Raw genomic sequence first — 26254 nt, forward strand, 5'->3', positions numbered from 1 at the left:
AAGGTGTAGTATCAATTTTGGCATGGACTGTCTGGTTAGGCAAAGTACGGTAAGTTGAGCTGTACTGATCTGGAGTCACCAAATTACATAAAAACGTTCTTAGGCCATACTTCATTTTTTCATGTCTTCTGCCCCCCCCCCCCCCTCAGAAGTTGAGAAATTTCCCCTAGCGCTATTTGGGCCCCCGCCCCCTAGCGCAAGGAAAACTAAGGAGAGAGAGAGGAAAAAAGGGAGGAGAGAGGGAGAGGAGGGGAAAAATGGTATACTATATATATATCAAAATGTGTTGCTTTTAGGGCGCTAGCGCCTATAATCCTTTTTTTTTTTTTTTTTTTTTTTTTTTTTTTGCTCTTCACTTTTTCAGGAAGGGGCGGCAAAATTTTTGTTTGGTGGATTTGGGCCCCCCCCCAACCAGGCTTCCCCCCCCCCCCCCCTGGAAAAGTTTTTCTTCAAATATGCCGCCCATTATTTTTCTTAGAGTGTCATTATCATTAATGACCCACTTTTTCTTCAGCTTTACACCAAATCTGCAAAAACAATTGGACAAATTTAGCCATTTAAAGGGGCATTTCGTGATCCACAGCCTCATCCCCCCACTTTTCTCAAAAAAAGTTGAGATTTTTTTATCACTGGAAACCTCTGGCTATTTAATGTTTATGTACAAAATATTTCTTGCAGATTAATTCGTTTAGCAAAGATATCGTGAAATTTGAATTTCGTTCTGGTGCACCAGAACGAAATTACAACGCATTGTCTATGGATCAGTGTAATACACCTAATCATGCATAACTCGCGAACGCAAAATCGGAATCAACTGAAATTTTGGGAATATGCTTTTTTAGTGGATATCTAATGAAAAATGACATAAATAAAGGATGCTAGGATCACGAAATACTCCTTTAACTGCAATATTGCTTATTTTTTTCCAATACACCGATTTGGAACTCCTAATTTCAATATGTTAATGAGAAAAATAGGATTTCTCATTTGATATTAATTTATTACATGAATAGGGCACCATTAACAAACTGAAGACTAGATGTATTTAACATCATGATCATCAAGCTGTTAAAGTTCCATAAGGAACTTTTACAAGTCCTATTTACAAGAAACATTAATTTACGTGTTGTCTTTTTGCATGAATGCTTGAAAGGGACAACATTATTGAATGATTTTCATGTTATAGAATTAAAAGAATTCCATTTTCCAAATTTTCAGTTAGTACGGAAATTCCGAAGAAACTGCAATGGGGGCACCAGGCATTTTTTTCGGAGGGGGCATGGGGGCATGAGTCAATTTGGGGGGAGGGGGCAAAATCAACAAATTTTGCACAAAATTGCCGCAAAAAGTAATTTGTTTTGTAATTTTGGGATATTTGCCTTATGTGTGTGGGGGATGGGGGGATGAGCCGGGGTAAGATAAATAGGCCTGGGGGAAATACCGTAGTGCCCGCCCCTTAGTGCCGCTTCTGAGAAACTGGGGGAATTTTATGCATTTTTGCCCATTTATATTATCACAGTGCATGACTGATGACCCTGATGACATAATTAATGTAGGCCTAAACAAAATAAAATGATAACCATGGATGAATATTTAAAAAATCTTGTCTTATAAAATCTGAACTTACAGGCCCCCTATACACATTCATGCCTTGATAAATTTTGAGTGAAATAAAGCCCGGTTGGTTTAGGCCCCGTATCCATAGGCTGTTCCCTTGTGGCGTGTGCCCTTGTTCCGTGTTCACTTGTTCCCATGTGACCTGCCACACAGACAACCTATGGATACGGCCACTAAGCAAAACAAAGGTTCGTTGTCTGTGTGGCAGGTCACGATAGGCCTATCCGTGGGAACAAGTGAACACGGAACAAGGGCACACGCCACAAGGGAACAGCCTATGGATACGGGCCGCCTTAGGGTTGTGCCGCTAAGAAATATACTGGACCCGATCAAAATTGTCCGGACCAAATTAAAAACATTGATGTTTTGATGAATCTAAAACATAGGCCATGCAGCTTTACGACCAATGCCCCTTTCGGCCTGCATGCCGAAATCGCCTGCCCCCCTCTCGGCCCGCCAAAAATCCCCCCCCCCTTTACACATGCCAAATTTTGTGATCCCATTTGCAAACCTTAAATGGTCTAGATATATGTTGCGAGCGCAGCGAGCAGTGTTTTCCTAAGCCCTTTTACTTTTTAGAGCGTTTTTTAAAAAGGTTAAAAGATACCCCAAATTGCTAGCTCCCGCCTTTCGGCTCGCCAAACTTTTGCCCCCCTATTTTACCTTCCCGGGGCTCATAATGATTGCATAGCCCCTATGGCCTAATTGTCTTCGTTTTTACAACTTTCACCGGGGCCAGATCCGGAGGCCAGATTTTGGGTAAAATAATTTTATCAAAAATTTGACGGCGAGGTGAAAGTTGAACTTTTTCCTGGAAAAATGAGAACATTTTGAGTAGGGCAAAGAACACTGATCAACATGCCTTTTATTTGAAGCTAATCGGACATACTGTTTGAATACGGCTGGCCTGCAAACATTCTAAATTTCTTTGAATTGTATTCGTTTTAACAATAATCAATATTGTTAATGAGCTAATTGATATGACTTAACAGTACTCATTATAAAAAATAAGTCATTTTTACCAATTTTTGCTATTAAAAAAAACAATGCATAAATGTTCATAACATTAATATTTAACAGAATATTGGAACTTGGACAAAGTGTTCCTGATAACTTTGAGATAATTTAGCCTATGCATAATTAATTAGCTGGCCGCCATAATCTGCATAATTAGCTCATTAATGCAAATATGCAATTTAGAGGGTGGATTCACTACCGGTAGGCCTACTAGCTGGTAGGCCCCTACTGACTTTTTATACATTTGAATAATATTAGAAACACTTTGACCAAGTTTCTATGCAACATAAAAGTTCCCTGAACATCATATGCATTGATAAGATACAAAGAAAACTATAGGCTATAGGCCTAACTCAGTTTGATATACCGGTAGTTTACCCTAGGCCTACTCTATAACATGCTCAGACCAATTTAATGCCTATGCCATAGTCATAAATAAAAAAAAATTATGTTATTAGGCTTAATCATGATGAACGCATTCAGTTGAACTCGAAATTACATCAAAATAGGCTATTAGTAAATGGTTATAAAAAACAAGCAGATATAATTATAATTTAGTGACAGTATAGGCTACCGGTAGGCTCACGGTAGGCCTACGTAGGCTTAGGGCCTAATGCAATTTATGCAACTATGATATGGCACTTCAATACTGAACAATTCTGATTTTAGAATCTACCAATTTATTAATCACGGGGAGTACGGTCACGGTGACTAAAAAACTCAGATATGAAAATCTATAAAATAAATAATGCATTAATTAAATCAGAGTTTTGCACAATGGGCAAGTGGACTACTACGGAGAACTATGCTCCATGGCAGTATAGCCTATAGGCCTACCACTTTTTATGACATTAAAATGTCTATAAAATCATGGAATAGCCTAACTTGGAAGGTCTTGTTTGCTTACTGTTGATGGTAAAGAAAAGTTTTGAAATTTTCACCAATAAACAAATTATTGTTAAACATTACTCAATAAAAATTGAATAACATCCACTTTTTCCGCACTAAACTTCCAATGGGCCAATAAAAATACAACTTGTCTTAGTTCGCCTAACCCACAAAAAAAAATCACAGGGCAAGGTGAATAGCCATTTGACTAATTAACCTGAAAGAAAATTTTTCACATTATTTTAAATATTTTTTATAGGGTCCTACTCTGAAAAAGGCTATGATTCATTGAAAAGCCGGGTGAAAACCCGGGGGTGAAAAGTGGACCAGTTTTCATTGCAGGTGTGAAATTTTTTTAATAGAAAATAGCGCCCTCTCTAGCACATCATAACTCTAAGACTAATTTCAAAGCGGGAAAGTGACTTTTAAGGTTAAATTCTCCCTGTCTCTTTCTGTAGATTATTTTTGCTAAATTATACACCAGAAATTATTTAGGTCATAGTATATATTAATTTAGTCAACAATTACCCCCTTCAGTGAATAAGTATAATATCAAAATTAAAAACAAAAATCTAAAGTGGTCTCATTGAAATGCTTTGAAAATAGTGACATGAGTGAAAACGAGGCAGGTCATATTCAATATGGCGGACAATAATCAGTGAGAGTAATTTCTGAATTGACGCATTTGGAGACATTTCTCCTGTTATTTTAATCAAATGGAGACTATATAGATTATTATTCTTGTAATTATGGACACAGAAGAAACTTCGCAACACGCCTCTGATGGAGCTGATGAGAATCGTGGAACGGAAACGGGTTCAAACACATCAACAAAATACGTGAATGGAGAGGTTGACAGTGAGTTTTACTATGTTTATTGTTCTGTCATGCATGCATGCTCGCATCTGTCATGTTTTATTGTCAATGTAAATAAACAAATAGCATAAACTAATGAACACATGATGAATAGGAACTGAGTTCGAGTTTGTCTCGCATTGTTATGATATATTTTTAGCGTTAGAAATTAATTTCTTAGGGGATCAGAATGTCATTAAGCTTACCGACTTCTTCACAAAATTATTTTTTGAAAATTTGTAAACACACGCAGCAGAGCAGAACTTCATTCAAGAAGTTGGCTCTGTACGTTCAACGTTGGCTCAATGCCATTCTGTGAATTACTGTACAGGCATATGAGTATAATGTAGGGTCCGAAGTTCACTGTTTTCTAAAATTCATTTTCCGTGTTGTAATCCGTGTTGTAAAATTTGTAAAGCTTAAAATATATTCATGTATTATAATTAATATGAACAATGATATTAATGTCACCGTAATTCCGTAAAGTACCGTATTCAATATCGAGATCAATATACCCTGACCTGATTAGAATATTCCAGGCCGACTGTTACGATGTTAGGAGGGATATACAGGCCTTGCTTGGTCTTTTGAAAATTACTGCCTGGCAAGTGACAAATCATGTCACTCTCCTCAAAACTTGCCAGGTGTGAGCTGTAGGTGAGTGATTTTAATCACTTGTATTAATTACACCAAATGTAGGCGAGTGATAAAAAGCTCTCCTCAGCTTCATTTTAGGCGAGTGATCACTCTCACTCGCCTCAAAAGACAAGGCCTGGATATAGGGTGTTCATGCCTCAAGTGGTAGTTTATGTATTTCGGTATTATTAAATGATTTAGGGGTTCATTCATATATTTTCATGACTAAACGGTTGTTTATGCCCGAGGGGCGAGCGGCCCGAGGGCATAAACAACCGCTTAGTCATGAAAATGTATGCATGGACCCCGCTCATACATACCAGAACATTTTGTGCTTCTTATTTCATCAAAATAATAACAAAAAATGCCAAGTAAATCATTAAAACCGTAAATTTCCTTCGCTTTTCCCTACCCCGTGATCGCACATCCGGGCCACCGGGCATAACCGCTGTTTATGCCCGGCTCTCAACCCATCACGCGCGCCGTTACATGTATGTATGAACAGTATTTTTATCATAGAAATTGACACACACAACTTAATAGGGGGTACTACACCCCTGTGATAAATTTGTGACTATTTTTACATTTTTCTCAAAAAATAATAACACACTGGTAACAAAAGTTATGTATATTATTGGGGCAAGGAACCAAATTACTACACCGAAATTTCAGTGACTCAAGACAAGCGGTTCAGTACTAATGTACTATATACATGTATGGTCGGAAATAAGGTACATCCTAGCGGTACCTTATTTCTTGTCATAAATAACAAACCGCTTGGCTTGGGTCACTGAAATTCCAGTGTAATAATTGGATTCCTTGCCCCTACATGTATGTATGGCCCATTTCACGGTTAGGCGCCACTTTTTGATTTTCAACATATCTGGCCTGGTGTGTAAAAAATAATGGGGTTACAGAATTTACTGTTGGTGATTTTTCATTGTCTCTGTAGGGCCTACCTCCATTAGCTTAATCGGCCTTTCTAGTTTTATCTTTCAGGGCGCACAGGGGTCAGAAGTGGTCAAAAAACCACATTTCACTAGCAACCTGGAAACAGACATTTATTTTCCAATGCTGCCACTTTTAACTATGTTGAGCCTACCAGCTGCTTTTGTTGTTTTTATGTAGTGAACAAGTTGCACTATACAGCCATACATGAACAAAGTATTAGTTGTCAGTTAAACTAGCATGAGAACCATTTAAATTTCTGAATTCGGATGTGACATTTTCCGCTCACATCTATGTACCTTATTCAATGTGGAATAGATCGACTAATACTTTACATGAATGGCAAACTAGTGTGTTTTAGTAAAGTTCAGAGTCTTGTTACTATTTGTTGAACAAATTACACTTGTTGCTCTTAATATGTAGATACAGCAATATTTTGAATTTTTGCCAACAAATTCCGTTCACAATTTTGTCACATCCGATTAATTTTCCAAATAGTATAATTTATTAACAAAATGTGGCAGAATTTTTTCTCCTTGATTTTTTAAAAATCTCCTGCTATGAGCTATCTAATGACACCATTTAATGAAAACTCCTTCATCAACTTAGCTTGCAGATGTCATTTCAAAGTTTCCGCTCACATGTGTCACATCCATGGTACCTGTCACATCCAAAATAGTTTCTTCAAAGAACTAAGACAGGAATGGGACTAGGATGCCAGTTTGAAGTTATTTCATTACAGGTTTGTGGGGGATCAAAAGGCACAACAAATCTTTAATTCAGTATGCCTTCTTTAATTGTGACAGGAGACCCAAAAAGCTTCAATTTCCGCTCACATGTCACATCCTCAAAATTAGTAGTTTTTAGGCCAAAATACTTAAACAACATGATATTTGACTTTCTAAAATAGGTTTATTATTTTGTACATGTCATATATGATTATTTCAAAGCTTTGTCTTTGTCTTTAGAGGACAGTTTTGTATACAATTTACAGAAGCGGATGTGACATTTTCAATTGTGAACGGAACATTTCAGTAAATTATAAACATTTTGCTTGTCAAAAATATAAAGGGTCAGGAAAAACGTTTTAGCATTGCTCAATTCAATAGAAACTCACAAAATATATGTGTTTGAAGTGCCCAAAGCTTATATTTTTGACAAGCAAACTGTTTATCATAATGAAACATTCCGTTCACAATTGAAAATGTCACATCCACTTCTATAAATTGTAAACAATGTTTTAAAATGAACACTAACACAGGTACATATGTTTCAATATATCCCATTTAATTCACTGAGTGTGTGAAAACTCTTTGAATCATTATTTTCTGAAACATACTCTGCTTTACAGTGTGTGGTTTCCGCTCACATTGACATCAGTCACATCCAAAATTGCACAAACATCAGAATCTTGAATTTGACCTGTGTTTTCAAACTGGCTGATATTATTTGTGAACATTACCCATATTATGACCTTCAAAGCTGTGCAATATCAGAGTCATTCATTGATTATTAAAATTGTTGAGTAAACCTTTTCATGTCAATTTCCCTTTTTACCACAAAAATTACATTAAAGTGGCCATAAATTTGTCATTACACAACAAAATTTGCCCAAATTTGGTCAGAAGGGAGCGTATGACATACTTGTTTATTTTAAATATCTATGATATATGTATTGGACAGTCAAAGTATAAATATACACTACTCAATATTGATCAAATTTGTTAAAAAATTACATAACATGAGATAATAAATCATAAATTTCTTCAAGAAGTAGCGAGATTTAAGCTGGGAAATGATATTTTATGAAAATCTGGTCTTATTTGGAAAAGAAAACCCCTATTAAATTAAATTTAATCCATTTTGAAAATTTCGAGTTTTTTTCACTAAAAGTGGCGCCTAACCGTGAAATGGGCCGTATACATAACTTTTGTTACCGTACCAACCCCTGTGTTATTAGTTTTTGAGAAAAATGCAAAAATAGACACAAATTTATCGAGGGGTGTAGTACCCCCTTAATTATGATTGTTTTTAACAATTTTGTCACAATACAAAAATGTCATTTTCCGTATGTTGTACCTCCGATTCCGTGATTTTTTTCCGTAAAACAGAAAACTTTGGACTCTAAATAATGTACATAATATGAACATGTAAGACCACTGGTGTACAGTATGTAGAAAGTCATGTTCTGATCTGTGATGAAATGTACAGTACATGTAAACAAGATAGACTCCGACTTGGCTGAAACAACAAGAGATTTGCTTTGGTACAGCCATTCCATGAGAATGGCTGTGTACATGTGTACATGTACACATACATGTAAATGTAAGACCCATAAAACCAGTACCACAAATTTGTTTACCACACCCAATCATGCCAATTGCCTGAATTGGGGACATGAATAGCCTGCGCCTGGCCCTGGCTGGGTAACAGTGAGCACATTTTAGAGAGGGCTGTACACTTTTCTGCAATTGACATGACATGCCATGGAGTGCATTCTTGTTGAAGGAGGTACTGACTACTGGTACATGTTGGGATTTATTATTGTTTCCCGTAGAATGGGGTGAATAGGGACGCAGCTAGGTGAATAGGGACAAAAATGAGAAAAGTTTTTGAAATCTCAATTTTTCTCATTTGGTTAATACTTTTTTTTATTTCCACAGATTGAAAGAGCAATCAAAACGTGTTTAGAAAATGGTTCAGCAAATGTGAAAGAATAAATATTAAATTAGGATACAGGGTGTCCAAAATAAAATTATCTAAAAAAGGTTCTAAAACACGGGGTGGTCAAAACTTTCCTACTCCCACAGCCACTATTTTAGAAAATGAGCTGAAAATTCACCAGTACGGTATCGGTACCTAGTCTGTTAGGTCCTACAACTTTCTCTAAAAGACTATAAGATTATTTAGTAATTTTTAAAATATTTTTCAGGTAAATGTCACCTAATACAGGGTGAATACTGAATAGGGACACCCTTGCCACAACCACCCTTACCCCACCACACCCTATCTTACCAACCTACATGTACCATATCTCCACCCTTACCCCACTACCCTCATGAACCTACCCCACCACCTTAACTCTACCACCACCACCCATAAAATCACTATACCACACCGTGACCCCACTAGCCTCACTAAACCAACATGTACAATGTACCATCCCCACTGCCCTACCGTAAGCAAATTTTTAGTCGCGACTATTTGGGTGGCGATTAGTCGACTTCTAAAAAAGCTTCTGTCATGCAGACCTGGGGACTAGGAGAAAACACTTTTTATCAACAATATTTTGACGCCCTGTGAGATATTAGGATTTGGTTTGTGAATTTAGTGCTACATACATACCTTGGGCCGTGAGAAAGTGCCTCAATGTGCGAGACAAAGGCTGTAATTTTTGGGTAATTTTGTCCCTGTGAACCAGTGTTCGAAATAAGCACTTAAATCCTCTTGTCCTCTTGTCCAAAAATCACTGGGGACAACCATATTGAGCTATGTACTTATCCCCTGAACAACCACTATATTTTACCTCCAAAATCATGATTTATAAAATTTAAAACTTGACATTAAATTGTGACTTTTGACGTCATGTTTGATTGTAATTTGTATTTAAGTGAGATCTATAGACCACACTGCTAGCACATTATAATATGATGTGATGTCCACTTGTTCAGCATGTCCAGTTCTAAATATTTTTAATTAACCATTTCACTGAGTTTTAAACTCAATGGGGACTGGCAGTGCTTGCCTTGAGATCCGCATTAATATCAGAATGGTGAATTTTGAAGCTTGCAGAGGTTTAGCAATTTGTGGCTACGGATTTTCCAGAACAAAAGACATCAAACAAACTTGATTTTTTTTGCACTCAAAAATACGACACATTTTGGGGACAACAAAACTGTAATGAGGACAAGCAGAATTTATGCTTTAGTTATCCTTGGGACAACCTCCATATTTTCCTTATTTCGGACATTGCCGGAGGGGGTACAACTACAAAGGTATCACTGGGGATCAAGTCAAATTTGCACTTTCTTGAAAATTTTTTTAATGTTCTCCAAACTGTTTGATTTACACATTTTTTCCTACATGTACCTACACTGGCATGCAACCCAACTAATATTAATCACGATTCAGAGTTGGCAACTTATAAATTAGTTGTGCTTGTTTTTGTTTATCAATTTTTTTTTTTTTCAGATATGCCTCAGCAGCAGTGCATCTTAACAACTCTTGCTCCACTTGACATGGCGTTAGACACGGCATCAAACACTGAGGGACAGGCTACGGAGAGCAAAGAAAAACTGTAAGTAGTATTCATTCCATGTAAGCACCCAGGGCACTTAAATTAAGTCAATTTGATGGTGCTAAATTTGTTTTCCATTAACCCCAACTCTGTCTCTGCTTTTTGCCTAAGTGGAAGGAAAGAAAGATGTAAGGAAGAAAGAGGATGATGAGAAAACTTATTTTCCTCACCCAGGATTTGACCCACCGACCCCTCGGTATATCCGCTGTGTGACCATTACCCGGCCAATGTTTTTATGCGTACATGTAGTTTGTCAGGATTGTCAATCGGATTATGTGTGATGCATGGTCTTGCTTCGTGCTGTAGTGTTTTGTATTGTTGACATGGATAGTAGGCCTAGTGTTAGGGTTAATTACAGCATATCTACACTGCACACTGGCTTTCTGTTAGGCCCCACCAAAGCAATGGACTTTTTAATTTTTAGTGAGCTCATTTTTAAACAAGGAAGACACTGAAGTGACTGAAGGTCTGGGACCTCTCGGATTGCATGGCTACCCCATTAATTCCAGGGACTGTCTTTTGGAATTTGCAGGAGAGCAATCAGGGTTATAGCCATGCCGGTCTGGGGTAACCGGCACGGACCGGCGCCAGCTGGCACTAAATAAAAAAAAATTCCCACAAATGTTTCCCCGATCCCTTGTGTTTGCTAAAAAGATTGTCCCCCGAGCCAGTCCTCTAATTGGATAGTAAAATTTGCCGGCACTCAACTTGGGCTAGCTATAACACTGAGAGCATTATAGTTCTTCTGGAGCCTTCAATGAGAGCTGTTTCGAGCATTTACAATAGAATGTAAGGAGAGAATTGTCAACTAAGTAGAGCTAAAAATCACTCTCCTAGATCAGATTTAAGGAGTGCTGATTGCTCTCGCTCTCCTCAAAAGGCAGTCCCTGTAATTCTATCTACATGTACTGAAGGCCCAGCTATATTGTGTACGTCTCGTCTCAAGTTGAGAGTAACATGCATGTTGGATTTTACAGTGGCTGTTTTGAATTGAGTGTGCTAACCTAATACCGCGGGTGTATACACATGCGTAGAAGGGCGATTTACCCATTCGCTGGCAATGCAACCGTGAAATGCACTGAATAATTTCAATTTGAATCTGCCAGTGCCAATGCGAAATCCAACATTACAAGGCATACAATGTAGGACTTTATTCGCTGTGTCATTCCTAAGATAAAATTAAAACATACATAAATGACAGATCTTTCAGCGTCTTTGGACCGAGACTCTGGAACAATCTGCCTTATGATAATCTGCTACAGAATCACCTGACTACAAATGTAGCCTCAAGAGTCAGTTATTTAAAATGTTAATTTATCTTGTATGTAGTTGTAGTGCATGCTTGATTGCTCTACATGTAAAATGTAGTGTATTGTCATAGTTAAAGTTATGACATAGTTAAAGCTATGACAATACACATGTAGTGTATTGTCATAGTTAAAGTTTTGATTTATGTATTGTAAATTTATCAAACACAGTGGTGTACCGTGGCCCCAACCCCGGGGGGCTGAAGGAGAAACAATTTTGCCGCCCCTTCCTTAACAGCCCGAAAAGGTTGACCAATTTTTTTCACGGTCGTTTGAAAAAGTAAAGAGAAAAAAAAAAGGATTTTAGGCGCTAGCGACCTAAAAGCATCCTTTTTAAAAATTTTTTTATGGTTTTTAACTTTTTCCGCCCTTTTTCTTTGCTAATTGCTTTTGCCGCCTTCGCTTTTTGCCGCCCTGTTTGTGCCGCTTCTTCTTCTTCCGCCGCCTTCGCTTTTTGCCGCCCCTACTTTGACCCTGGGAGGCTGGCGCCCCCAAAGACCCCCCCCAAAATATGTGCATGAAACAGAAATTGCGCTCAATATAACTCCAATGTTGCACATGCATACCATATTTCCTTGAATAGTCGCCCCCCCTGTTGCATTTTCAAAAAGGGGGTGTTTATTAAAGGTCACTTTTAGAACGACAATTCCCATTTAATCATTAGGTAAGCTGAAAACCCAAGCTGAAATGACGAATTATTACCTTAGGAACGACGACTTCCGGGTTTATTGCCAGATTTTTACCAATTACCGATGCCATTAGCGAACATGTATGCACCTTTATAAGCTTACTTCACAAGATAGCATGGAAATATCAGCATTTTTGAAACATCTTGGTTGAAAAAAGTGGTGGGGGCATTTATTTGAAGGGCGACTATTCGAGGACAGTACATGCATGACCTGAAACTGTGAACTGTAATACTACAGTACAGTATGTATAATGTGCTTTAAAATCAGTTTACCTAAAAATACTACTGGCCAATAAAAATAACACCACCAATAGTATTTAGTAAATGTACCGTAATAAAATGATCAAAAAGCAGTTCTACAAAGAGGAGAAAACCATGTAAACAAAGTACATGTATCCATTTCAAAACATTTTCCAATTTTACTGAACAAGGCTTATTTTTATAGTGTCAAAACCACTCCCTGTACATGTATAAAGTCAATGGGGTTTCTCATGATAGAAAATGTTGAAAGTCCATAGCACTTTCTTGGCAAAAATTAAAAATGGGCATGCAAATATTTTTCACAAATCTACACACCCTGTATCAAACCAAATGACACCGTAGCCAATGTTTCTTCCTTCAGGGTGTTATGGTTAGTAAAATATACCTGAAATATTGATGAAATATTAATGTAAAATTAATCAATGGAAGCCAGTTTTTTTTTGTGTGTACATATGATTTAATTATTTAGTTTATTTTTGAGTGACCCAGTTTCCTGCAAAAAAGTAAGTGACTGGAAGTGCTAAATGGAAAGCTCTCTGAGGATCTACCTTGTAGGATAAGGTACTAATTAGCCCAAATTCGGTGCATGAAATTAAAAAATTTTTATGCGATGTCGTATGTATTCTTACTACATATAATGGCTGTGCATGTAAATTGTATTACGGTTTCCTTCTGAAATGTTTGCATCGGCAGTATCATATATTCAGTTTCACAGTTTAATAAATTTCTTGAATGTAAATACATGTAAACAAGTCACAAAAGAATTAATTAAAATACAGAATATAATACATGTACACGTTCAAATGTACTCCCCATTTCAGAAAAATACAGCACTTTTATGGGATTAATTAAAAAATATTATCAAGTTCTGCCAAATGAATACAGGTAGCTCATTCCTAATCATTCAATACTAATGGAGATACAAGAAAGTTCACTATTTTACAAGTTGTTTTAAAAAAAAGAATCATGCATTTTTTGGCATGTTTTTTGACAATGGAGTCACAAATATTGGTCGATCCTTCATGTAATTATTTTGTGTAAGCTAATCCTAACTGACTAACTCTAACCCTGATCCTAACCCTAAGCCTAATCCTAAGCCTAATCCTAATCATAACCCTAATCCTAACCCTAACCTTAACCCTAACCCTAATAATTTCGTGTAAAATTACATGATGGAATAACCCAAATATCAAAGACTTGATAAGTCTTTATCATTCAAAATATCGTATATGCTGAAATTTTGCTGAAATTTTCATTTTTTTCGTGTTACTTTTTTTATTATTGTCATGTCTTTTCCAAAAATTAGAATGTATTTATTGAAATTAGATTTTATACAAGTTTAAAAAAGTCTTGACTTGATTGTCACAGCATGGGAAAACACCCTAAAAATGTATGTTTTTGGAATAAATTTGGCCAAATAGTGAAATTTAACTTCTATTGCCAGTAAATTAGTACCGTACTAAATGAATTTAATTAGGATTGATATTTGTAGTCTCAAAAAATTAATGTATTTTTCTGGAATTGGGTGTAGGTAGAACAAATAATGTAAATTTATTTATGAACATTATTCAACTGTACCAGGTACATGAAGTTGTAGTCTACTGTAGTAGACCAGTTTAATTTATCATTCCCTAAATTAATCTCTCTGAACTGGAAAACTCATCATTCCTGTTCTGATTCAACAGCTCAGATAATCAGATATCCATGAGAAAACTGGTCTACTGTATTTCGAATAAACAATGAACTATGCACTCTATAGTGGGTATGATGTTACCTCATTAAAAATGCAGTCTTGGCTGTTTATGCACATCCTGTGGTTTTTACCAATTAAGCCGTTTGAATAGCCGTCCAGCGCATATTATTTGCACAAGGTCCAATGTATACGCTTGACGTCGCGCACGTATACGCGATGGTTAAGCTGTCAAATGAAATCTGAATAAACGTTTACCTGACCCAGATAGAGCTATGATCAGCTATCCCACGTGGGTTGGGTTCAGTGAACACAGTGGGTTGGGCTAATGCATAAACATGTATGCTTGCCTATCTGTTATTGGTTAAGATTTACCACCCACATTGATTTTTACTTCATTAACATTCATCTCAGATTCGAGATGAAAGAGGTTGAGTCTATGTGTTAAGATATGGTGGGTCACACAGGTCATATCCAACTACCGCAGTCCTTTTTTCTCTGGGCAGGGCAGTCACTGTGATGTGTTTCGTCATAGATTTTAAATGGTTTCATGCATGAAAACGTATACATGAATTGTTTATCAAAAAAAAAAAAGAAAAAGAAAAAAAGGAATGCAGCGCAGTCTAATGAAGTTGTGGCTTGTGGTATTTGTCATTCAAGGGATTGAATACCGTACATAATGTACCGGTAAACTTCCTCCCCTTCTTTTTTTTAAATTTATTTTTTCACATACTCTGTGAATGAATGACCTCATATTGTACCTTTAAAGACACAGGTTTCACCATCTACGCTGACAATATTTTGCCATTTCCAGTCAATTGATTAAATTTTATTGAATAAAAATCAATTGAGGTAGATTTAGGAGGAAGGGGAAGTGCACGGTGCATACATGTATGGAATAATAATAGTAATAAAAAAGACGGGATGTGTTTTTTAATGAATTTGCAAATAGGTTTAGGAACAAACGCGCAATTTTTATGAATAGTCATTGCTAGGTTTGTTAGTATAGTTATGTGGCATTTTGCTGTTAGTTGGTGCAAGATGTGGGCGTTGTGTGCAGGGTGGTGATGATATGATCATGTGGGATAAGTTGTACGAGGATTTAGGTATTGAACTTCATTTATCTGGGAAGGAGGCAGAGAACAGGTGCCATTGCCATAGAGATGAAAGGTGAGAAGTGGACAGACAGTGATTACACCCCTTGATAAATTTGTGACTATTTTTGCATTTTTCTCAAAACGTAATAACACACTGGTAACAAAAGTTATAAAGGAATCCAGTTACTACACTGGAATTTCACTGACTCAAGACTAGCGGTATGTTATTTATGAAAAGAAAAGAGGTGCCACTAGAGTGTACCGTACCTCATTTCTTAACATTATATATGATGAACCACTTGTCTTTAATCACTGAATTTCAGTGAAGGGGTGTAGTACCTAGGCATGTTCACGATAATGTTATTATCGTCTATCGCGATAAATTTTTGTTTGACTAAAAGTTGATAATGTGATGAAATTGAAGAGAAGTCATGTTTACATTATGTGACTAATTTTCTTATACTGTACTCAGTGGCGGCACCAGGAATTGGGGGGGGGTGAATATCGGGGGGCAAAATTTTGCACAAAATTGCTGGAAAAGGTGGAAATTTGTGTAATTTTGTGGAAAAGGTGTAGTAGAAGTGTGGGAAAAACTGGGGTGGGGAAAGAAAATTTTTTTGGGGAAATGCTCCCTTGCCCCTTCCCACCTCATAGTGTGGCCACTGACGGTACGGTACTGCACAAAAGGTACATGTATGATGTTGTTATTGTTTTGTTTGTTTTCAGGATTTTGTAAAAAAATTTAAAATTGGGTGCTTGCCCCAAGGTTTATTGTCTAAATGGTTGGTAAAAGACATCATACAAAGTTTTGAAACATTATATCGAATTTCATACACTTGAACACATCAGAATACTGAAGTACAATAATTTTCGCTCCCAGTTTTATTGTCTAAGAATTGTTGGTGTAGCTGCTTTCACAAAATTCTGAAACATTTCAATCAAACATCAGACACTTGAACATATCAGAATAATTTTCTTGAACATTTCTTCCCTTTTTTTGCTATTCACAGCCCGAATGCCAAACAGAAGCGTGATTCTCACAATGAGATTGAGAGGAGGAGGAAGTGTAAAATCAACATTGGTATCATCAAGCTTGGGGAGATCATACCAAGCTGCATCAATGCCAAACTGGTAAGGTCATCAGTCAATTGGACGTAGTGCAAAAATGAAGGCTAATCACTAAGGACCGTCGATGTCAGGATAAAAAAAAAGATATATTGGCCACTCAATATCGATAAAAATCGATAAAATACATTTTCCTCCCAATTTTACTCGTATGTATCTTCTACAAAATCCATGATACATGATAACTACATGCTATTAGACTTAGTTCATCCCTCAGTTTTTTCATTCTTAGCTGGCATGGAAAGACAATTGGTCGCATGTCATGAATTGGTCATCTTTTGTGTAACATAATGTAAAATGAGGAAAATATCACCAATTGTGATTCACTTCAACACAACTTTTAATAAATACATTTTAGACCATTATAAGTATATATTTCTGGAAAGCTTATATTACAAGGATGCCAAATCAACAAAATATAACATCATAATACAGGGTGGGTAAGAAATATACAGGGTGGAACATCAACAAAATTAGCACCTTTCTTGTCACAGTGAACCCCATATTTTTCTTTTCTGAAAGCTATGTAGCTCAAAATAAATATGGATTCAGAAAGACATTTCATAGGCCCTTCAAACAAATTAGGAAGAAAGAGTTTGGTATCCCTTGTGTTAAACATACAGGGTGGTCAAAAATTGTAAAATAATTTTACAATTTTTATGACATTTATCAATCAAAACTTCTTTCCTCCATTTCTGTCACTAAAACTAATAGCATAATTGAATTCCTCATCAAATTTCCTTAAAAATATGTGTACTTTTGAATAAACAGGATGACTCGGGCCAAAGATGGGCCATTTAGAAATGTCAGAGCATTACATGTACACTTTGTACAGTAACATATAGGAAAAACTGTCTTAATTAGCATTTAATTAGACAATTAATTAGTTACATCTTTTGTTACAGTTGATCTACTATGAGGTAGATCTACAATCCAGGATGATATATGTGCAATTTGTGGTCCATGCTAGTTGTACTTTTTAAGATACAAAGGTTTGAAGTTTGCCATATTTTCACAATTTTGTGTACAACCCTATGGGGCTCCCCCGCCCCGGCTCCCCAGCCCCGGCTCCCCCATTGACACATCTTACATATTGACATATAAATCTCAAAGTAGTTGTCCAATTGACTTGGGGTTTTTTGTATTTGACAAAGAACATAATTATCTACAAAATGACACCAAACTTTCCACAATAGGTACTATACTTTTAGAATAAACCAAACTTGAAGTGTGAAGAAAGCATTTTCATGTTACGGCTCCTCCATTTTTGGGTGACCTATTTGTGACATGCGACCAATTGCACAATTTAAAAAAAAATATAAAAGTATCAAAAAATCAGAAAAAAGTCCTTTTTTTCTGATTTTTTGATACTTTTATCATTATCGACAATTCATATTGATATTGATTGGATAGTAGATTTATTGATTATTGATTATTATCGATATATCGACACTTTCGACAGTCCTTACTAATTACCTGAATTGAAAAGTGGATTTTTCTCCATTTGAATGGACAGAGCAATTTTGATATAGCCTCAGTAATATCAATTGTGAGGATCCAGAAAGGGGAACCGTATACATGTTGATCGCGATTAAGTTTTGTCGATTGACAAAAGTTGATCCAATATGATCTGATTTTGGCATAAAATGTATGTCTAGGATTGCTCCGTATTTATTCCTGAGGAATGCGAGCAAAGGTCTTGTTATACTAAAATCACACCTAGGTGAGCAATGGTAAGAGAGATCGCATTCACACATCTTTAGACCAAGCGTGGATTAGAGAGATTGCAATACCGGAAGTATGATTGCAACTTCTCACAAGTGTAACCAGTTTGGGCTGGTTTGAGGAAAGTCCCTGCTCATCTCATATTATCACTGCATACTGTATGATTTCACTGTTGTTTACAAATTTGAGGGTAATTGGCATAATAAATCCTCAAAAAAAAAATGTAGCTATTCAACAAGAATTATGTTCAGGAGATGTCCAATTCATTGAAGTGGAATTAGGTAGGATGAATTCTGCATCGTAAGTTTGCAGATTGTATAAAAGATGCTATTTTAGGGTTGTAGAATTCATTACCATCAATCCATCACTATCTTGGAAATCCATACAGCTTTACGCTTCAATTTATGTTAATATGACAGGGTATTTCTCTCGGCATGTCAAAATGTTGGTGGTGCAAGTGTTCAAAATTGGTCGGACCAACCTTAAAATTTGACCTACTTTTGTAATAATGAGAATCAGCAAAAAGCAGGCAGTTTGCAAATTATTGACCACAGATGTCATTTTAACGCATGGCAGGGTTTACCAGGGATTTTGTTTTCTGTATTTTTACAGAATTCAGGTTTTTTGTAATCCAGATTTACGTAATTTCTTTTATTTTCAGCCCATTTTGGGGGCTTTTTAGCCCAAATTTACACGTTTTTTTCCCAATTTTTCGTATTTTTTCTTCAGGGTTACTTACATCCCTGGTTTACATGAACAATATCTCAGCAAATTATATATTTTTCTACATATTTTTCATAAATATATACAGACCCACTACAACTTTTAGTTACACATGATTGGTTTTGAATTCAAATCAGTGGTTTGGAAAAGACACTGGAGCTGCCAGGAAATTACAAGAAAGCTACCTGTATTGAGTATCTTTGCTCAGAATTAGGAAGTGGCATGACCTTGTGGTTTCTATTAATGTTGCTGTGTGTGCTATTAAAGTGTAGGGTTGAGCATTGGTGTTTGCCTGCAAGCGAGGACACACACACAAGATTGTGGACTTACCTCCAACCGAGGACAGTCCTCCGTCTCAAACTGCTGCAACATACCTCAAATGCATGCTAAATGCATTTAAGCGATACTTGCACAAAACCGTGGACCATACGTGTACAAAATACAGTCAGCAGTTGATGGCTAAAATTTTGTCATTTTAGTCCACGGTTAGGCAATGAAAACACCATACACATATCCGCCGTTAGATAGCAATGTACAATGTCCGCTGTTAGCGGCAAACACACACAGGGGTGGGGGTGTGTGTGCGCATGCACGCTCTTACAGTATCTATGTTCTGGGTTAACTTGTAGTTGTAGAACTTGTACCGATAGAATGTTGTGGATATTTTCGTTGCGGAGGCCCGGGGTGCATTCACAGTACATCGTCACTGCATATGTCCTCCACGGCTTTGTTACACATAAAAATGTATGTATGGAGGGGGTAGGCTTGTATAGTCCTAGAAAAGACACTGTGTTTTCAAACAATGGCCCCACAGTTCCATTTCCTACCAATATTTACATACACCCACAACATAGACACAGTATGCAAAAAATGCACCCGTATTCATATTCTTGCTGAAGTTGGAAGTATTTGCATTAAACCATTTTGATTGCATATAGTCATTGTTCTATAGGTATGCATGCGGGTATTTCTGTTATCGGAGCCAGAGATAAAAATACTAGTTTGTGTCTGACAAGACTGACATCATATGTCAATCAAACTCAGAAGCGATTTGTTTACGTGTTGTCTTTATGATTGAATGTGGTTGTAAAATAGTGCACCTTATATGGTTAATTTTGCACCTTCAAACATACAAACCATCTCAAAACTTAAGTGCTAATATTAGGAAACTTTCTTTCCAAAGGCACCATGTTAACAATGCGTAGAACAGTTGCTTTTTTGCCTTGTAAAAGTACCATAATTTTTCGCCAATTTCTGACATTCCTTTCCTTCAATGAAGGCACCAGATGATTCAAACTTTACGAACTTCTAACCAATGGGTAATTGATTGATAGTGATGTCAGATGCAAGCTAGTCTTTTTAATTCAGTCCATTTCAATAAATTTAATATGTACTGATATTTTCAACATAATTTGTTTATTTCACAGAGTAAGAATCAGATTTTGGAGCATGCAGCCAATCACATCGTTGACTTGACGGAAAAATGCGAAAAGCTTTTAACATCCTCAGCATCTGAAACGCAAGGTAAACAACAGTCCAGTGGGATGTTATTTCATTGGTGGCAGCTATCTTCACATGAAACCTGCCTTTTGTGGAGCTCTAATTTTTATTTGTATGAAATTATCAGCTCACAAAGAGAAGATACTTTCCCCCTAAAAGAATTGGATAGCAATGTTTGCATTCTGATTGAGGAATGTCCTTCTGATATCAAATAATTTAATTTTTTGATATTCGTGATATGACACAAATTTAATTGCAAATTATTTTAAAAAAAGGTCTTTTTCGGAAAAAATGTCGAAAGGTCAATATTTTCAAACAGCTTTTCCTCCCAACTACATTAAAAGTACATATCATTCGATTTATAAAGTTTGCTTTGAGGACTGCTATTAGAATGTCAAAAATATCAATTTTTAATCATTTACCATAAAATGTTTATTATATCGCGAATTTAAAAACAAATCAAGATTGTTTGATATCAGAATGACATTCGTCATATATGCAATTTGATGTGTCAGATGTGTTGTCAGGTCCCACAAAAAATACTGTGCAAATGTTGCTATCCGACCCCTTAAATGTATGAACTTGTTTAGGGCACTCAAAGGTACGAGGTAGAACTAGCCCCATTCACAAACTGCGATGCCTCTCGAAAAGTGAGCGGAGCGAGCACCGAGGTCAGCCCTCAAATTTACCCACGGCACCCATTATTAGTATAGTCACCAGAGGGGGTTCCCATGCACCGAGTGCTTTTTTTTTCTAACTTACATTTCTGTAATCCTGAAGGTGTCTAGTAAATGAATTTTGATGTTCCCAAAATTAAATATTGTCCCATGGGGTTCATTTGGCGGCCATCTTGGATTCCGACAAAATTCAATTAAATTGACATAACTTTTGAACTAGACATCATAGGAAGACAAATGACCCCATTTTTCGGGATAATGTGGACATGAGCAATCAATTAAAAGGTTTATTTTCATGATTTAAACATGTTGGATACATTAAAATGCAAAATATTATGTCCCATGGCGTTCATTTGGCGGCCATCTTGGATTCCAACAAAATTCAATGAAATTGACATAACATTTGAACTAGACATCATAGGAAGACAAATGACCCCATTTTTCGGGATAATGTGGACATGAGCAATCAATTAAAAGGGTTATTTTCATGATTTAAACATGTTGGATACATTAAAATGCAAAATATTACTAAAAATAGTATCTTCAAGGCATACTGCTCTGTATATAATAGGAGCTCTTTTGGTACATTGAGAAGGATATTTCACCCTATCGCATGGATGATGTCTGTAATCACATTCCGGAGAGACTTGCTGGTGTAGATTTATATAGAAACAATTGGATATCATCGAGGCTGCTACCAAACCTTTACTGAAAATCAATATCGTTTGAAATGTAGTCGGTGCAGGAACTAAGGAAGCTTCAACATCACAATCCTCTCGTAACCGTAAATTACAATTATCAACTGTCATGCGACTGTTCCCTCCAAAATGTATCTTTTGTGAAAGACTGGAAATTAAAGTGTCTGGAAAGACTGAGAGACGCATCAAATTTCCAGTATTCAAGGACAAAGACGGAGCATTTAAGGAGCCTAGTTGGAAACAGATTGAGCCTCGGGCACTAGAACTAGGACTACATCGTCTACATAGCATGGTGCTAGGTGAGGACATCTTTGCAAGAGAGGCGAATGAGAAGCTGAAGGTCCTACTTGAGAACCACATTATCCATGACTCGCTGGATATAACCATGACACTGAGACATATAACTTCGCCTTGGAACTTGAGACAGTGCTGGCCAAGGATCTTGATGAGGTTTCCACATCCCTTACTCCGCAGATCATTACCGGCGAGGGAAAGGATGTGTTTCATCTCGAATGGGACAATCTTAACAAAACAATGACGAATATTCATGGGTCAAACGTGGTGAACAGCACTGGTGGGATAATGATACAAGATGTGAAACCCGGGTTTGATACCACTAACTAACCAGGATCGGACTCTCCCTCTCTACGAGCGTAGATATACCCGAGACCATGGCTTTCGATCTGTTCATATCTGTAGTCAAGTCGTGCCCAAATGTCCTGAGGGAACCGTGTTCACTCCGCCCATGAAATGTACTCAGCGTTTTGGCATGATTATCCACCACTTCACTATAACTATGCAAGATTTTTAGTTCACTAACACCAGTTCTAGCTAATAATAAGTTAAGTCATGCACCTAGAAGAGAAAATAGTAAATAATTCAATAACATCAAAATATCCTTCTCAATGTACCAAAAAGAGCTATTATATACAGACGAGTATGCCTCGAAGATAATATTTTTAGTAATATTTTGCATTTTAATGTATCCAACATGTTTAAATCATGAACATAACCCTTTTAATTGATTGCTCATGTCCACATTATCCCGAAAAATGGGGTCATTTGTCTTCCTATGATGTCTAGTTCAAAAGTTATGTCAATTTAATTGAATTTTGTCGGAATCCAAGATGGCCGCCAAATGAACCCCATGGGACAATATTTAATTTTGGGAACATCAAAATTCATTTACTAGACACCTTCAGGATTACAAAAATGTAAGTTAGAAAAAAAAAGCACTCGGTGCATGGGAACCCCCTCTGGTGACTATACTACATGGTATTTTGCCGTGGGTGCCCACCCACTGCCGTAATGCCCTCAAAATATGTCCTTTACCCAAGGCAGTCTGTCATTTGCCGTGCCCTCTAATGAAGTTGCCGTCGGTGCCCCAGCCCTGCCCCTTCATTATAAAATCATCTATCTATGTTTGTGTGTGTTTTCATCACTTTTGAGAAATTGCCTTGGTGCCCTTCTCAAATTTTCAACAGTTGCCATGATGCCCTCTTGAAATATTACAAACTGCCTTGCTGCCTTGCCTTTTAAGTGGAAATCCAAGGCAATTTTCAACTTGCCCTAAAAAAGTTGCCATGCCCCTTCAGATCCTTAATTCGAGGGCTGACCGAGGTACATGTATCGGAGTACAGCACAGAGCCTGTGCTTGTACAAGGCACTATTAGTGATTTCAGTGAAAGCTTAAAAATATTTGAAATTTGTAGGAGTAGCTTCAAAGGGTGGAAAAAAATTGACAGTAAAATGTAGAGATATTTTGTTAACATGGCTGAAATGCAATACACATAGTATTGAAAGCTTCAAAAAAGAAATGGGTAAGCTAAAATAAAAAATAATTTAACTATAAATAAGTTACAACATATTGAACATTTATTAGTACAATGGTATGAATATTTTCATGAAGTGAAATATGGACTGCTCTATTCAACGAGGCTTTTCCAAGTTGAATGAAATAGTTCCTAGTTAACTTTGACTGAATGAAAATATTCTTTTCAAAACAAATAAATAACTTTCTTCCACTTATTGCATATATCACCAGGAAAACTAAATAAATTGAAAAATATCTAAACTAGTCTATATTTATTTTAGAACCCATGGCGAGTTGGGGGTGATCACTTCTAGTGCTACAATGTATACGCTTGCATTTGTTTTACCATGGTACATGTCGCTATATGAGAGTGCAATGGAGAATGGCCTATATTGCACTTGTGCAGAGTGCATTAGTCTTTGCTAAAAATAGCAAAAATAATCAATAGTAATTGACCAATAAAATGACAAAAATCTTTGTATGAGAGATAATAAAAGTTGATACAAGGCGACATGTGAAGTTGATTGCAATCTGCGACCAAATTCAGGGGGGTAGGCATCAGTTCTTTCAGGATGCATTTCAATAGTTATAAAATAATTATTTTACCATGAAACATTATTGTCTCGCCTGATAAGGCAGGAGACTATATAATCACTTTTCCGTATGTGTGTGTGTATGTGACAAATTTGGTTAAAGTTTTGGTTAAAGTTTGCCTTCCTCCTATTTTCTCGGAGACTATGAGGCGCACGTTCCTCAAACTTGGTGGGTGGGTGCATCTTGACCCGAGACAGAACCGGTTTGTATTGGTTAGTGCGTCAAGGTCACTGAGGTCATGTAGGGGTCATCTGAGGTCAAATTAGTAAAACTGTCGTATGGGCATGAAACTTGGTTGGTACAGTCAACATTTAAAGCCAAATTTTTGGAAGGTCATTTCAAGGTAACCAGGGGTCATCTGAGGTCAAATTAGTAAAACTGTCGTATGGGCATGAAACTTGGTTGGTACAGTCAACATTTAAAGCCAAATTTTTGGAAGGTCATTTCAAGGTCACCAGGGGTCATCTGAGGTCAAATGAGTAAAAACTGTTGTACGGGCATGAAACTTGGTGGGTACAGTCAACATTTAAAGCCAAATTTTTGGAAGGTCATTTCAAGGTCACCAGGGGTCATCTGAGGTCAAATTAGTAAAAACTGTTGTACGGGCATGCAACTTGGTGGGTACAGTCAACATTTAAAGCCAAATTTTGGAAGGTCATTTCGGAGAAGGCCACCAGGGGTCATCTGAGGTCAAATTAAGTAAAAACTGTTGTACGGGCATGAAACTTGGTGGGTACATTCAACATTTAAAGCCAAATTTTTGGAAGGTCATTTCGAGGCCACTAGGGGTCATCTGAGGTCAAATTAGTAAAAACTGTTGTACGGGCATGAAACTTGGTGGGTACAGTCAACATTTAAAGCCAAATTTTTGGAAGGTCATTTCGAGGTCACCAGGGGTCATCTGAGGTCAAATTAGTAAAAACTTTCAGATAGGCATGAAATTCGGTGGGTACAGTCAACATTTAAAGCCAAATTTTTGGAAGGTCATTTCAGGGTCACCAGGGTCATCTGAAGTCAAATTAATAAAACCTGTTGCATGGGCATGAAACTTGATGGGTACGGTCACCATCAGCCAGATAATCGTGCCCAGCCGATAACCACCAACTTCATTTACCTCTACCAAAAGTAATCGCGAAAGCAGGCGAGACTCGTGGTTCGAGAACCGCCTTGTTTTGATTTATAATTTATCTGTGGTCAATTCAAAGTAAATTTAATTCATATCACAAACGTTTGCAATTTGTAAAAAATATTTATTACTTGGGCTGGAAAAAATGAAAATTTCCCTGGAAGATAATCCAAAACAGTGACGTAGCAAGTGGGGGCCAGGGGGCCGGTGCCCCCGCTCGTCATGGCCGGCGTTTCATGGTGAAAAAAAAATTGGGTTAACAATAGTGTATTTTTCACCCCGGGTGACAGAAAAAAGGGTAGAATTGTAAAAAAATGATGAAAAATTGTTAATTATACATAAAAATTATGTGTTTTTATTTTTTATGTTAGTAGCGCCTATTATCCTTTTTATGTATTTCTTTGTTTAAGGACCTTAATTTCCATCCAAACTTCCAAATTTCCTGGGAAGGAGTTTCCCACTTTCCACATTATTTTCAGTCCTGTCACACCATTAATTACCATTTATAACATCTAAAGAACAATAAAATCACCATAGTTCTGCTCATTAGCTATTCGCCATTCGCTGTGACCTAATTAAAAACGATGGACCATAATAATCAAGTGCTGTAAACATGTTGGCATTGAAAAGTCACATTAACCGAGCTGATCTCCATGGCGATTGAGTGTTTTCTGCCATCCATGATTTAAATTGAGTTGTAACTGGAACACACCACCAGCGAGAGTTTGTAATTCTAATTGCACAGGTGTTTTTACCTAAGCAGTGTAAGGTGTTTCTAAATATTTTCATCTGTAAGCTATGCCATGCCTACCATTGGCAACCCAAACCATGCATGTCAACAGCATGTGTATTTCACTCTGTACAGACTGATTTCAGGGAATTTTGTTTTGGCAAGCCCTCACCTGCGTGTGTGTACTGATTCATGTAGTGGTTTGCCGTTGTTTTTATAGTTTCAATTCAATTTCACAGAAG

At 36.9% G+C, this 26254-nt stretch overlaps 1 protein-coding gene across 1 annotated transcript in view; it reads left to right on the top strand.

The window, feature by feature from the left end:
• The first annotated feature begins 4174 nt into the window (after positions 1-4174).
• LOC140169726 (uncharacterized) overlaps positions 4175-26254 on the top strand; it is a 35049-nt gene continuing 12969 nt past the window's right edge. The window contains 4 exon segments of the mRNA XM_072193021.1: positions 4175-4380; positions 10153-10258; positions 16312-16432; positions 20302-20398. Of these exon segments, the coding sequence (XP_072049122.1) occupies positions 4272-4380; positions 10153-10258; positions 16312-16432; positions 20302-20398 (433 nt within the window). The 5' untranslated portion in view covers positions 4175-4271.

Source organism: Amphiura filiformis, chromosome 14 (genome assembly GCF_039555335.1).
Source record: "Amphiura filiformis chromosome 14, Afil_fr2py, whole genome shotgun sequence".
In the NCBI taxonomy this organism is placed as follows: Eukaryota; Metazoa; Echinodermata; class Ophiuroidea; order Amphilepidida; family Amphiuridae; genus Amphiura; species Amphiura filiformis.